Source organism: Protomyctophum parallelum (assembly GCF_964188405.1).
Source record: "Protomyctophum parallelum genome assembly, chromosome: 12".
Lineage (NCBI taxonomy): Eukaryota > Metazoa > Chordata > Actinopteri > Myctophiformes > Myctophidae > Protomyctophum > Protomyctophum parallelum.
In genome coordinates this window covers 19,705,297-19,720,104 of record NC_139712.1, presented here as the reverse complement: position 1 = coordinate 19,720,104, position 14,808 = coordinate 19,705,297, and the positions used below count along the sequence as shown (strand labels likewise).

At 44.6% G+C, this 14,808-nt stretch overlaps 1 protein-coding gene across 1 annotated transcript in view; it reads left to right on the top strand.

Annotated features, from left to right (window-relative positions):
* The window catches only part of sugct (succinyl-CoA:glutarate-CoA transferase), a 116,718-nt gene that overhangs the window by 1,380 nt on the left and 100,530 nt on the right, over positions 1-14,808 (top strand). Inside the window, exons 4-8 of the mRNA XM_083777832.1 lie at positions 385-470; positions 839-889; positions 2,656-2,776; positions 9,722-9,813; positions 10,814-10,957. Of these exons, the coding sequence (XP_083633958.1) occupies positions 385-470; positions 839-889; positions 2,656-2,776; positions 9,722-9,813; positions 10,814-10,957 (494 nt within the window). The remainder of the gene's footprint in view (positions 1-384; positions 471-838; positions 890-2,655; positions 2,777-9,721; positions 9,814-10,813; positions 10,958-14,808) is intronic.

Here is a 14,808-nt window from a genome sequence, read left to right as displayed (position 1 = left end):
ATCAAATGGAAAAAAAGGGAATATTGTGGAAATTAATTACATTCAAAAAGTGAAACATTAGTTAACTTAATAAAACTTTAATCTGACCTCGCGGGTACATCTTGGGATGGCTGAAGCTCCGTACACCACACAATCACTTCCGGTTCAACTAGGCTCAAAGAGCATAATGGTAAAGAAGGCCTTTCTACTGGAGTTTTCTGACAACTGGTCAGAGTTTAGCCACCATGTGGCGGCATGTAATGGGTTTTAAAATGGAAATAAACAGGCTTTCCAACTGTGTAAAAGCTTTAGGCAAGAAGCAACAGAGACATAATCACCGAAAACGTAATTTCTGATCCTTTCCGTGCGTGTGCGTGCGTGTGTGCATGTATGTGCGTGTGACAGGAGCGGGAGATGACACCAGGTCCTGGGGTCCACCGTTTGTGGGAACAGAGAGTGCTTACTTCCTCAGCGTGAACCGTAACAAAAAGGTCAATAATCTCAGGTCAAACTGTCATGTTGTGTTGTTTCTCAAACCTTCTCATTTCAACGACCACCCATAAGTCTGAGGCCTGGGCTACACATATATGGATTTTTTCGTCCCATACAGAGATATCTGTGTCCACACACAAGCGCAGAAACGCATTGAACACAGGATAACATCACTCCAGTAGTAGGTTTCAATTGTAGGCTATATTATATTTGATTTTATATTTACAGCAGATCTACAGATTGTAGGTCTGCTATTTAAAAAAAATCGAAGAACGACTGACATAGAAACATAGCTTTTTCATAAAACTGTCAGGATGTAGAAGACATTTTTAGAATCTGATCTCAGGTCAATTTTTTTACCCCACAGAGCATTGCAGTGGATCTCAAACACCCTGAAGGGGTCCGGATCATCACAGAGGTACAAGTTTGATCTTTTTATAGTGTGTTGTTGAACCTTTGTCATGTGTTTGTAGTATTGTACATTCATTCATTCATTCATTCATTCATTCATTCATTCGTTCATGCATGCATGCATTCATTCATTCATTCATTCATTCATTTTACGATTAACTGTATAGACCGGAGGTTTTCAACCTCCGGTCTATATGTAAAATATATGTAACTCTTGAGAGTGTAAAATTAAACTAAATGGACCCGTAAGAGTTAAAGATCATTTAGCAGGGGACCACCTGGAACCCCCTCAAGGACCACTGGTTGAAATGAAAACCACTCATAAAGACATTTAGAGTGGTCCAGAGTGACTAACAATAGGCAAGGTGAACAAATCAGTAACCAGGCTTTTATCTTCAGAGTAGCCTCAGTAACCAGGCTTTTATCTTCAGAGTAGCCTCAGTAACCATATCTTCAGAGTAGCCTCAGTAACCAGGCTTTTATCTTCAGAGTAGCCTCAGTAACCAGGCTTTTATCTTCAGAGTAGTCTCAGTAACCACTAACCAGGCTTTTATCTTCAGAATTACCTCAGTAAACAGGCCTTTATCTTCAGAGTAGCCTCAGTAACCAGGCTTTTATCTTCAGAGTAGCCTCAGTAACCAGACTTTTATCATCAGAGTAGCCTCAGTAACCAGGCTTTAATCTTCAGTGTAGCCTCAGTACCCAGGCTTTTATCTTCAGAATTACCTCAGTAACCAGGCCTTTATCTTCAGTGTAGCCTCAGTAACCAGGCTTTTATCTTCAGTGTAGCCTCAGTAACCAGGCTTTTATCTTCAGTGTAGCCTCAGTAACCAGGCTTTTATCATCGTTTGCATTCGGCTCAGAAATAATAAGCCTGAATGGGGAAACACATTGGGAAATCTGGCATATAGGAAGCCCACAAGTCCACTGCTTTTTTTTTCGTGCCAGCAATCCGCCACCCTCTAGACCAGAAAACAAAACAAAACAAAACAACACACCGTCAAAATAATAATTTGTACATTGAAACTATAGGACAGCAGGCAAACAATGTTGTGGTGATTAATGACTTTATAGTACATATGTATATATGTGTATATTGTATAATATATAATTGCGAATGCAGTGAGCACTAACTATGAGACCCTGCAGATCATGTCTGTGTGTCTGTCTGTCTGTCCCGCTGTGACACCACCCGCCCGCCACCAGAGGGCGCAGCTGTAGCACACACACACACACACACACACACACACACACACACACACACACACACACACACACACACACACACACACACACACACACACACACACACACAAACAACCACACACACACACACACACACACACACACACACACACACACACACACACACACGAGCTGCGTTCGCTTCCCGCGTTTGCGCATCTTACTTGTATAGTATAGTATGTATAGCTGACATAGATACTCCACTGTGACATTCTTAGTTTATACATGATTCATGATAACTACTTTTTATATATGTGATGTATGCCATGCTTTTGTTTTTGCTTAATGTAAGTCGCTCTGGATCAAGAGCGTCTGCTAAATGCCTAAATTGTAAATTGTAATGAAATTCAAGCATAATTCACTCACTCACTCACTCATCTGTGTGTGTGTGTGTGTGTGTGTGTGTGTGTGTGTGTGTGTGTGTGTGTGTGTGTGTGTGTGTGTGTGTGTGTGTGTGTGTGTGTGTGTGTGTGTGTGTGTGTGTGCGCGCGCGTGTGCGCATGTGTGTGTGTGTGCGCGCGTGTGTAGTTGGCAGCAGTGAGTGACGTGTTGGTGGAGAATTATCTTCCAGGGAAGTTGGAGCAGATGGGTCTGGGAGTCACCCAGCTGAGTGCTGCCAACCCAGGCCTCATCTACTGCTCCATATCAGGTACTGTAAACTGACCCATTTAGACCTGAGCTCCATTCTACAAATGTCTTCTGAATCATGACAGCTATGGTTCTATATGTCTGTGGTTCTCAAAGAATTTCAGAATGATATGTAATTGGCCACCGACCCCCATCTCAAAATATGTTGTTCCAGAGACCTCCCCAGGAGCAAAGATTTGAGTTTGAAAAAAAACTTCAGTCAGTCAGTCAGTCAGTCAGTTATCCAAACATGCATCAGTGCAGTCTCTTGTAACTGGCCTGCTGTTCCCACAGAGCACCACTAGATGTCCCCAAACACCAGCAGAAAACTCTTGTCTCGTTATTGCTTCGTCTAACATTGCACCATTTAAGACGATCAAATACAATAAAACAAATTTGACACAGATCCAATGATCCTATATAACTGTGTGTGTGTGTGTGTGTGTGTGTGTGTGTGTGTGTGTGTGTGTGTGTGTGTGTGTGTGTGTGTGTGTGTGCGTGCGTGCATACTCGACTGCATGTGTGTTGTATTGTATTAATGGTCGTTGCCATATTTAAACTTTCTTTTAAATTTAATGTAATTTTGTAATTTAATGCCCTGCTTCATCGTACGAGTAAGAGTGTCACGATAAGCAAATAGCAAATTGTGACACTTCCTGGCACTACTGGAACTCCACAATTGACCAAAAAACATTAGATTTTTTTTATTATTATTATTATTATTTTTTTGCCATATGAACACAGTTTGAATGTTGAAGGTTTTTTATCCCAACAGATAGTCGTTTTAGAGTCATTAAATGGTTACAATTACAATGACAAAATGTCAGCTGTTTCTGACGTTTCTCTGCGTATTTTTGGGATGGGAACATTATCCTCCACCTATTGTGGTTTCGATTGGGCATAGCTATATGTATAGTTCTCCTGTGAAATGAAAGCCTGGGTATGGAGGCTAGTTCTCCAGTTACACGCAGCTGAGCACGGCCCACTAGTTGCATTAATGTGTTTCTGTGACACAATAGTAAACACAACAACATCATTCTTGTTGACATGATGCGGTATCTCGTACAGGGGGTCATCCAACATGTCCGTATTTGTGGCAAAGACTCGGTCATGTGGCAAATGTTAGGTTTTCTGTTTTACACGCCATTATAATGTTCTCATTTTGATCATAACACCCACTTACTGAATGTCAAGTCTCTTCTTCAGAATAAGTATGACACTTATTTATTGTGACACTGTAGCACATTAGGAGTCCACTTAGTACTAGTGGTTCCCCACAGCGGTTTGTAACTCTGAGTGTGTTCAAATGGAACCAAATGGTCCATTTGGTTCCATTTGAACACACTCAGTGTTACAGACCTATTGTGGTCATTCAGGGCTATCTATTCATGTGTTTCTGGTAATATTATTGTCTACTCATTCTGTGGCATTCTCAGTCTGTGGCAAACATGGAATGTTGACAAAAATGTCCACGACAAGCCATGACCCTTGATCTTGTAATAAAAGTATAAAGTAACTTTACCCGTCGTCCACTGATCAGTCGAGTCACTGCGCGGCTTTGTGCTTTCCACCTGACGGAGACGGCACATTTATTATAGGGCTGATGTGAGCAGCTGTTACCAGGCAGATTTGCACACGCCTTAATGTTATTGTTGTGTCTGATTGATCGTTTCCGACGCATTACAATGTGTTGTGTTTTTATTGTCCTTGCGGCCGAACCTTCTTATTTGTCGCGTTTGGTGGAAAATTGGAGCAAGCCGCTTTTAAGCTGTTCCAGCTGACGCACGCACGTACGCACGCACGCACGCACGCATGCAGACTTTCTCTCCCCCACCCCTCTGGTGCCTTTCCTCTCTGCATTCTCTCTCTGTATCTCACTCTAGATCTCTCTCTCTCCTCCCTCTCTCTCTCCTCCTGCTCAATCTCTCTCTATCCTCCTGCTCTGTCTCTGTCTCTGTCTCTGTGTCTGTCTCTGTCTCTGTCTCTGTCTCTGTCTCTCTGTCTCTCTCTCTCTCTCTCTCCATCCCCTCTCTTCCTCTTAGTCTCTCTATCCGTCCCAGCTCTATCACTCCCCCCACCGATCTCTCCTCCTCTCCATCCCTCCATCCTTGTTCTTCCTCCCCCACCTCCACCTCTCCCCCACCCCCTTCCTTCCAAAAAAGACTCCATTTCCCATGAGGCCTCATTAGAGTGTGACAGCTGCTGCATGCAGGACTCTCCACATAGTTGTAGATTTATGACGTCCAACATCCTGACTACAACGCACGCACGCGCCCCCACACACACACACACACACACACACACACACACACACACACACACACACACACACACACACACACACACACACACACACACACACACACACACACAAATGGCATCTTTTTTTAAACCTTTTGTTAACACTAAAGCCGAAAATAGTTGATCTACAAACTGGTGATCTCGTACATCCGGTATTTTCAGTACCCGACTGTGTTGCGGAACTAAGTGTAAATCAGGCACAACTTAACCTCTAAATGTGTGTGTGTGTGTGTGTGTGTGTGTGTGTGTCAGTCAGAACTTAATCTTGCAAACTGCTGGGTCAGTCAGTGTTACATTTCTTTTTTTTTTAAAACTTGTTTTGGGGCTTTTCTGCCTTTTATTGATAGTATCAAGTGAAGACTGACAGGAAAGAGGGAGAGACACGCAGCAAAGGTCGTCATGAACGGGACTCGAACACGCGGCCAAAGCCTATATGTGGCATGAAAGGCCTGGACCACTAGGCCAGCGGTAGAGCACCGAAGTCCTGGCAGAACTCGCTCATCCCTTCGTTTCCCCTGGTTCTCGAAGTAATGTCTCAATGGAGAATAACATGGGCTCATCTTAAAATCGTTTCATATAAGTGTCGTGGTCCAAAAATAAACAAGCTGTCTGGGCGTTATTGTCATGGAGGTGTCTCTGTATCGTTTTCAACAGTCAGTCACTCATATATGATACATTGATACAGTCTGCTTCTAGCGGAAATGTAACTAATTCAGTAGCAGTACCATTAGCGTTGATTGATGATTGATGATTGATCAGTTGATTCTTCATATCCATATGAGTGAAACGGCCGGGGTGACATTTTCAAACACAGTTCTTATATGAGGCGATCCCCTATGGGGATTATAATGCAAATAAAACACAAACCTGTGGATTTGTGCCCTGTACCGATATTGACGTCAGACTTCGGTGCTCTATAGTGAGTCGTTGTGTCAAAGTACTGTAGTCCATCCCATAGTGGAGACGGTCCATCCAATAACAGAGCGGCGGTCAGATGATTTGGCGGGTGGACGCGAGCAGGCTGCAGTGAACTGAACACTGGATGTAAGCTCGCCGTTTCAGACTGCAAGCAGCTTGGGGAGCTCACTGTCTCTCTCCCCGGTCTCAGCGCCTCCAAAAGCTAAATGACCATTCGTACCACGCCTTCTTGCGTGTCTCTCTGACATAAAGAGTTGGATGTCTCAGAACTTTCTGCAATTAAATGAAATGATCATATTTGGCCCCCCAAACTCAACCCAATCATTTCATTCTGAACTTGGCACCCTATCCGCAAACATCACACACTCAGCCCGCAACCTAGGTGTTTTCTTCGATCCGGATATTTCCTTCAACACCCAAATCACCAAAGTAGTCCAGTCATGTTACCATCAAATCAGAAATATCGCTAAAATTAAACATTTTTTGTCATTTGCAGACCTGGAAACCGTCATACATTCATTCATATCTTCACGACTGGATTACTGTAACTCACTGTACTCTGGTATGAGCAAAAAAAATATATCTCGCCTCCAGATGGTGCAGAACTCTGCGGCTCGCCTTCTCACCAACACGAGAAAACGTGAAGATATCACACCGATTTTAGCTAATCTTCACTGGCTCCCTGTAAGCTACAGAATTGATTTTAAGATTTTATTGATTACTTTTAAAGCTCTACATGGTCTAGCTCCCATTTATTTAAGATATTTGCTGAAACCCCATAACCCCGTGTGCTCCCTTAGGTCAGCGGGGAGGGCCCTCCTAGTTCCTCCTGCAACGCGTCTGGTCACTCGGGGTGGCCGGGCCTTTGCGGCTCAGGCACCTTTGCTCTGGAACTCCCTGCCTTTGGCTCTTAGATTAGCAGAATCAGTGCCTTCTTTTAAAACGCTTTTTTTTTTTTTTAAGATATTTTTTTTGCGGCTTACGCCTTTTTATTGATTTTTGAAGGGACAGACAGTAGGCTGACAGGAAACGGGAGAGAGATGGGGGAAGACATGCAGTAAAGGCCGTGTCGGGTCCGGGAGTCGAACCCGCGGCACACTGCGACTGGATTACCAGTCCGGTGCCCAGACCGTTACGCTACGGCCTGGGCCTTTTAAAACGCTTTTAAAAACACATCTGTATGCCAAGTGTTTTTCCTAATATTGTTTTTTATTGTTTTATTGACCTGTTATTTTCTTCATGCTTTATTATATCTGATGTCTTGATGTTTTGTTGTTTTTATGTTTTTATGATTACTGTTTTATAACCTGTCTGTAAAGCACTTTGTAACTATACGTTTGGAAAGGTGCTATACAAATAAAATTAATTCATTTGGTACATGAACGATTTCCGTGAGCAGAGAGTTGCGTTTTCAAATTATGGCGACAGACAGACAGACAGACAGACAGACAGACAGACAGACAGACAGACAGACAGACAGTCATTGTGTGAGTGTATTCCAGATGTTCAGTGAATGTTTGAGGTTTGGTTGAAGCTCACACTAATCGTCTTCACAGCCAATTAGAGAGCATCTCACAGGGTGTGTGTGTGTGTGTGTGTGTGTGTGTGTGGGGGGGGGGGGTCTTAGGGCAGATTCCCACTATGGTCCCGGGTGTACTCAGGACCACTTGGCAGATGTTGTGGTAGTGTGAATGTTAAACATACCGTTCCCCGGAGCGGATCACCCAACCGTTCCCAGGACCGCATGGAGGTAGTCTCGGGACCGGTTGTCGATTGAAGTGTACTCGGATACGGATCGATGCAAAGGAAAGGTACTATGTTTACCCAGGGTAACTGGCCTAAACTCAATAACTTGTTTACAGCCAGGCCCTGCTCATAGAACATTTCATGGTAGAGGTTCAATGCCTTGTCCAAGGGCACTTGGTAATTTTAACGTGCCGGTCCGGGGATACGAACTAGCGACCTTCCGATATCAAGACCGCTCCGCAAACCGTTCGGCCACCGCTGCCTAATGCAATGTGAAAGCATTGAATTAATACAGTTGATTGAAGTGTACTCGGATACGGATCGATGCAATGTGAAAGCATTGAATTAATACAGTTGAATGAAGTGTACTCGGATACGGATCAATGCAATGTGAAAGCATTGCATTAATGCAGTTGAATGAAGTGTACTCGGATAGGGATCGATGCAATGTGAAAGCATCGAATACAACTGAATGAAGTGTACTCGGGTACGGATCGATGCAATGTGAAAGCATTGAATACAGTTGAATGAAGTGTACTCGGATATGGATCGATGCAATGTGAAAGCATCGAATACAGCTGAATGAAGTGTACTCGGGTACGGATCGATGCAATGTGAAAGCATTGAATACAGTTGAATGAAGTGTACTCGGATAGGGATCGATGCAATGTGAAAGCATCGAATACAGCTGAATGAAGTGTACTCGGATACGGATCGATGCAATGTGAAAGCATTGATTACAGCTGAATGAAGTGTACTCGGGTGCAGAAGAATCAAGGCCAATGTGAATCATGGCCATGCAGTGGGGACCAGGCAATCGTATTCGGGAACAGTTTGAATCAAACAGACTCAGTGTGAAGCAGCCCTTACTATACATGGGAGGGCCAAACGCCCCCGTGAGAATAGTACAGTCAGAAAACTCACGAGTAGATTGAACAAATATTTATTATAGAATGAGAATAGTGTGCATAAAACATTTTATCTTGGCGTTCGGCTCTGCTAAATTTTTTCCTCCCTGCTCGGCACAATTAAACACCATCATTAAACATCTGCTATTCTGTTCCCCCACGGGGAACAGAATCATTAGAATTTTAAAACAAATATTGTGAGGAGCGTTTTTCTTGGTCCTCACGAGAGCTCATGTGTTCATGTTTTGATTTACAATAAGATAAATGGTTCAAACAATATGTTTTTAGGTTTAGATTTACAATAAGGAAACTATTCATATGAGGTTTGTTTTAGGGGTTATAGCGTTGAAACAAACATGACTTTGTAGACCGGCTATTTCCGATTCTAGTTTAAAATGACCCCCAAAATGTTTTATTCATAAAATCCCCGTCCAACAAAATGCCGATGATCTAGAAACGTGTGAAAGAGAGAGAGACCTCGAGAACATGTGTGCCTCGTTGAGTAGTAGGGGGGACATGTAGCCCCCTCCATATGTCACTCTCTTCCTCTCTGGCTTTTCTTTCTCTCCGTTCTGTCCGTGACACACACACACACACACACACAGACACACACACGCGCGCGCGTGCACGCGCTGTGCGGTCGGGTTAGTGACGCGTTGAGGTTTGTGTCCCGCTGTGTCAGACTCAGAGGAAACGGTGACCTGCAAGACATTTAGAAGAAGATACTGAGGTTTTAGGAAAAAAACAAAAAGGAAGGTTATTTAGTGCATGTCTGGACTATTTCTAGACCATGTATAAGTCCCATTGAAGTGAGGGGTCATACACTGCTGCTGTTTTCTGCTTTCTTTTTCCTTTTTCTCCTCTGTAAATATAGCCATTTGTATTTGTTTAAGGCCTCTCGAAAAGTTGACCCCCTCCACACCCACTAGTAGTAGTAGTTTGTGATTTGTGAACGTACCCGTCACGTTTGTGAACAGAGCAGTGCATCCGCAGCTCAGCGCAGTCGGGAGGGCCCACTGGATTGACACCTCCATTGTGTGTGTGTGTTTGTGTGTGTTGTGCATTTGTGCGTGCGTGCGGCCGTATGCATGCAGGATATGGTCAGACCGGCCCTCAGTCACAGACTCCAGGTTATGACTCCATCGCCTCGGCCGTATCGGGAATGATGCACATTACTGGACCTGAGGTGAGCCTTTGTGTGTCATCCATCCATCTTCAACCGCTTATCCGTAGTCTGGTCACGGGGGCAACAGCTCCACCAGAGAGCTCCAGACTTCCCTCTCCAGAGCAACATTAGTAACTTCCTCCTGGGGGATCCCGAGAAGTTCCAAGGCCAGTGAGTCGATGTGTTTCCTCCAACTGCGCCTTGGTCTGCCCCGGGGTCTCCTCACAGGGGGACGTGCCTCGAGGACCTCCCATAGGGAGACGCCCGAGAGGCATACTAACCAGATGCCCGAACCACCTAAGCTGGCTCCTTTCCAGGCGAAGTCTCTCTCACGTGACTGAACTTCTCTAAGGGAGATGCCAGCCACCCGTCAAAGCAAAAATAAATAAAAATCATTAGGAACGAAGATTGCTCGGTAGACGGAGAGCTTTGCCTCCTGGCTCAACTCTCTTTTCGTCACAGCATTACCCCAGGTGAAAGAGTTTAAGTATCTTGGGTTTTGTTCACGAGTGAGCTCGGGGAGGACGGAGAAGGAGGTCAGCCGGATAATCGGAGCGGCAGGGGGGGCGGTATTGCAGTCGCTGTACCGCAGTGCCTCATTCCCTACCCGGACTGCACCGTATAAATGGTATTAAAGCAGTGGTTTTCAACCCTTTTCATATCAAGGCCCATTATTTATTCTGCATTTGAGCCACGGACCACCATTTGATGACATGTAGCCTCTCAGACCCAGCACGTTTTTTTGCTGTCCACAATTCAATGCTGACTTGATGTGGAAACACAGGAGAGAGATGTAATGCAACAGTAACTCTTGATAGCGTAAAATTATTCATTTTACACTCAGCTCAAGGGTCCATTTGGTTACCAACTCTCCATAATTTAGCATGGGACCCACAGGGAGCCCCCTCACTGGTTTAAAGCCCACTGTGTTAGCACATGCGCTTGTGTGTTTACGGATGTGTGTCGTGTGTGTGTGTGTGTGTGTGTGTGTGCGTGTGCGTGTGTGTGTGCTGGTTGCTAGGGTGGTGAGCCGGTGAGGCCGGGCGTCGCCATGACGGACCTAGCAACGGGCCTGTACGCACACGGGGCCATCATGGCCGCCATGCTGCTTCGACACAAGACGGGAAGAGGGACACATCTGGACTGTAACCTGCTGTCCTCACAGGTACACGTGTGTGTGTGTGTGTGTGTGTGTGTGTGTGTGTGTGTGTGTGTGTCCATCAGTCATATGGTTTATGCTCGAGTCCTTGGTGGAGTTTAGATGAAGCTCTCCATCAGTCTTTGAATGAAGGACGAGTATAGACGAGTAGGGCGGCGGTGGCTCAGGGGTAGAGTGCCTGGATGGTAACCGTAAGGTTGCCAGTTCGAACCCGGGCTCCCCCAGAGTTACTGTCGAAGTGTCCTTGTGCAAGACACTAAACCCCTAATTGCTCCCGATGTGCTAGTTGGTGCCTTGCATGGTTTCCGCTGCCATCGGTGTATGAATGTGTGTGAGAATGGGTGAATGTAATGCACAATCTCTGTAAAGCGCCTTGGATAAAGGCGCTATATAAATGCACCATTTACTTTTTTTTTTTTTTTTTAACTACAAACAAACGTAGTTTATTTGGCGCTGCACTGCGGCATACTACTACATACTACTGTTTACAGTAGTATGGCTTTTCTCCTGTGTGGATACGTTGGTGTATCTTAAATTCATTTAACTTACTGAAACTCTTGTAACACTGTTTACAGTGGTAAGGTTTTTCTCCTGTGTGGATACGTTGGTGTATCTTCAAGTTATTTAACTGATTGAAACTCTTGTCACACTGTTTACAGTGGTAAGGTTTTTCTCCTGTGTGGATACGTTGGTGTATCTTCAAGTTATTTAACTGATTGAAACTCTTGTCACACTGTTTACAGTGGTAAGGTTTTTCTCCTGTGTGGATACGTTGTTGTATCTTCAAGTTACTTAACTGACTGAAACTCTTGTCACACTGTTTACAGATGTGGATCTTCTTTGTTGTGTTGGTCAGCCAATGTGTCTTTACTCCCCCTGTGCAAGTTAGAGTCTTGGTAGGCTGTTGATGAGATCTTTGTTCGTCTGAATCCTCTTGTCTGGTCACAGAGATAGGGGTGGTTTGTACATTCATCATTTGATGTCCATTCATCATTTGACAGTAGATGTTGCAGTGGTTGCTCTTTACGTTTTGATGTTTGAGGATTTGAGACAAGAAAGGCTTCTGACCACTAAAGAACAGAAGACAAGCTGTAAGAGTTGGCCTTATATGATCTCTCGTTCCTCAATTATCTCTCCTCTCCGCCTCTATCTCCTGTTCAGTCCGATATTTATGTTTTTCTAGCTCTTTCTGGATATGCACATAACTTCATTCCTCATTCTTGGTCACGTGCAAACTGTAGATTCCTAATAGCATATTTTCTCTTTATATAGGCTGAACATCTAGGTATGGTCTAACGTCACACACACAAGACAAACCATTGCCATGCATGCAAGCATAGCAAGCAACCACAATTTGTGCAGGTGCCACTGCAGCGCACCCGAAGGACTGAAGTGAAAGATTCATGTGGTCTTCTAAGAGTCATAAAATGTAATTTTAGTCGACAGTTGTTTTTTGTCGACAATAATGCATTTTTGCCTTTGTGCTGTCGTAATGGCAGATTCTACACTTGCAGCGCGACGCGCACCCGTGCGCACGTGTCTGTGTGTGTGTGTGCGTGCGTGCGTGCGTGTGTACAGAATCCAGCCTCTGGCAGTGCATATAATGTGATCCAGTCCAAAGATATTCATGTCAACACAACGATAACAAATATAACCACAGCAGGTATCTTTGTGTCAGTCACATAACACATTATCACTGAACACTGGTCTTTAGCTGTAATGTCTTGTGTGGTATACATCCCAGCCTCTTTAACCTCAGCAGCAATATCTCTCTTTAATGAGACGTCCAATAGCTTCTATGACAGTATTTACAGTTGTCTTGGAGAGGAGAGTCACCAGTGAACCTCTGCCCCCCTTCGCACCGGAGTCGTGCAGCCGTTTGGTTTTCTCTATACATGAATTGCCATGTATCTGCATGGTTACGTCATATTTGCTCAACAAGAGAACGAGCTCTAAAAAAGTTCCATGGTCAGCAGCTTCGTCTTCCAAACTGTATGCAGCCTCTAATTTGTCTCCCCAACTGAGCCCACGTTTTCCAATTACTTTAACAATGTCAATAACACGCTCTAAAATCTGTCGTCTTTGACGCACTTGATCTCTGGCTAATGCCATCTGATTGCCATCGAGTAGCTCAGGTATATTGCCTCTGTTGGCTCTTAAAAGGTAGGCGTATGCAGCATCTCTATGAGCCCCAACATTCTCATGCTCTTTTATCCGTTGACCGATATGTCTCCAGTCCTCCATTCCCACAGTGAAGGGGTTGTCCATTTTTGAGAATGCCAAGCACACAGAGCAGTATAATGTATGTGATTTCTCACAGTATGTTAACCACGATCGCCATGTCCCATTCTTGCTGCAATAAAAGTTAGTCTTAACTGTGCTGTTGGTGGTTGACTGAAATGGATGAGACTTGAAAAATAAATCCAAATCCACCAATTTTGGCCGTGTAAAGTAATTAAATGCAGGCTCCTCCACCAGTGCCACCACAGGCTCATTCCCAGCCGGGCCAGCCCCATCCTGATCAGCGGCGACAACTTCACCAAGCATACCTGCTTCTTTTTCAAACACCTGAGCAGCCGTCACATTATTATTCTCGTCCGACTCCTGACTCAGAGTCAGACTCTCCTCCTCCGACTCCAAGTCCTCGGGGCCGGGGTCCGACTCCTCGGGGATAACAACAATGCACGTTGGTTGTACTGGTGGTGGTGGAACTGGAACTGGAGCAGCAATGGTGCTGCTGCTAGCCGGCTCCTGGGCAGTTTCGTCGCCGACAACACTCTTTTCAGCGGCCTGCTGCTGTGGCCGGGCTGAAAACATCTTGGTTACATCTTGTAACATCTTGGTTACATTTTCCTGCATCCGCCTCGAGACCCTTTCTCTTCTTCGCCCGTGCTTTCTCCGCACCACCCTTTACCGTCTTTTTTTTATCCATGTCAGTTTAATGTCACCTTTTTATTCGATTTTTATTCCGCTGTTTAACCTGTAACTCTTCCTTCAACGCGCCAGACTTTTTGAATTAGTATACGTCAGAGTAAAATGGAGCAAACCACTTTAGGCTTCAGCGGCCGAGGGGGAATACAGGCCGCCCCACCACCCCTCCACCAATGTCACAATCACTTCAACCCCCCCTATGAGAATATGGACAGAGTGGACTGGGCCGGCCCAATTCTCAGAATTGGCCCGGACCAATTCTGAGAATTGCGCGGCCCTTCTGGCAAATGCCAGAATTGCCAGACCGCCCAGTCCGGCCCTGATAGCAACCACAATTTGTGCAGGTGCCACTGCAGCACACCCGAAGGACTGAAGTGAAAGATTCATGTGGTCTTCTAAGAGTCATAGTCTTTTGAATAAAATGTAATTTTAGTCGACAGTTGTTTTTTGTCGACAATAATGCATTTTTGCCTTGGTGCCGTCGTAATGGCAGATGTGTGTGTGTGTGTGTGTGTGTGTGTGTGTGTGTGTGTGTGTGTGTGTGTGTGTGTGTGTGTGTGTGTGTGTGTGTGTTTATTAAACCTTTTGATATAAATGTTCTCATACAGATGTTAGGTAGAGTAGTACTAGTATTGAATGTTCATGTTGTTTTGTGATGGTTCAGGTTTGTGAGTCTTCATTTGTGTAACTAGAATAATGTAAACACACACACACACACACACACACACACACACACACACACACACACACACACACACACACACACACACACACACACACACACACACACTATTTATGTCCACACAAAGGGAATTGCATACAAGTGCATAAATAGTTAAGGTGCAGCAAAGTTACATCCACAGAATCCAGACTATATAACAACAGAGGTGTAGTTCCACTCTCTTTAACCCATTCTAGTCTCTCAC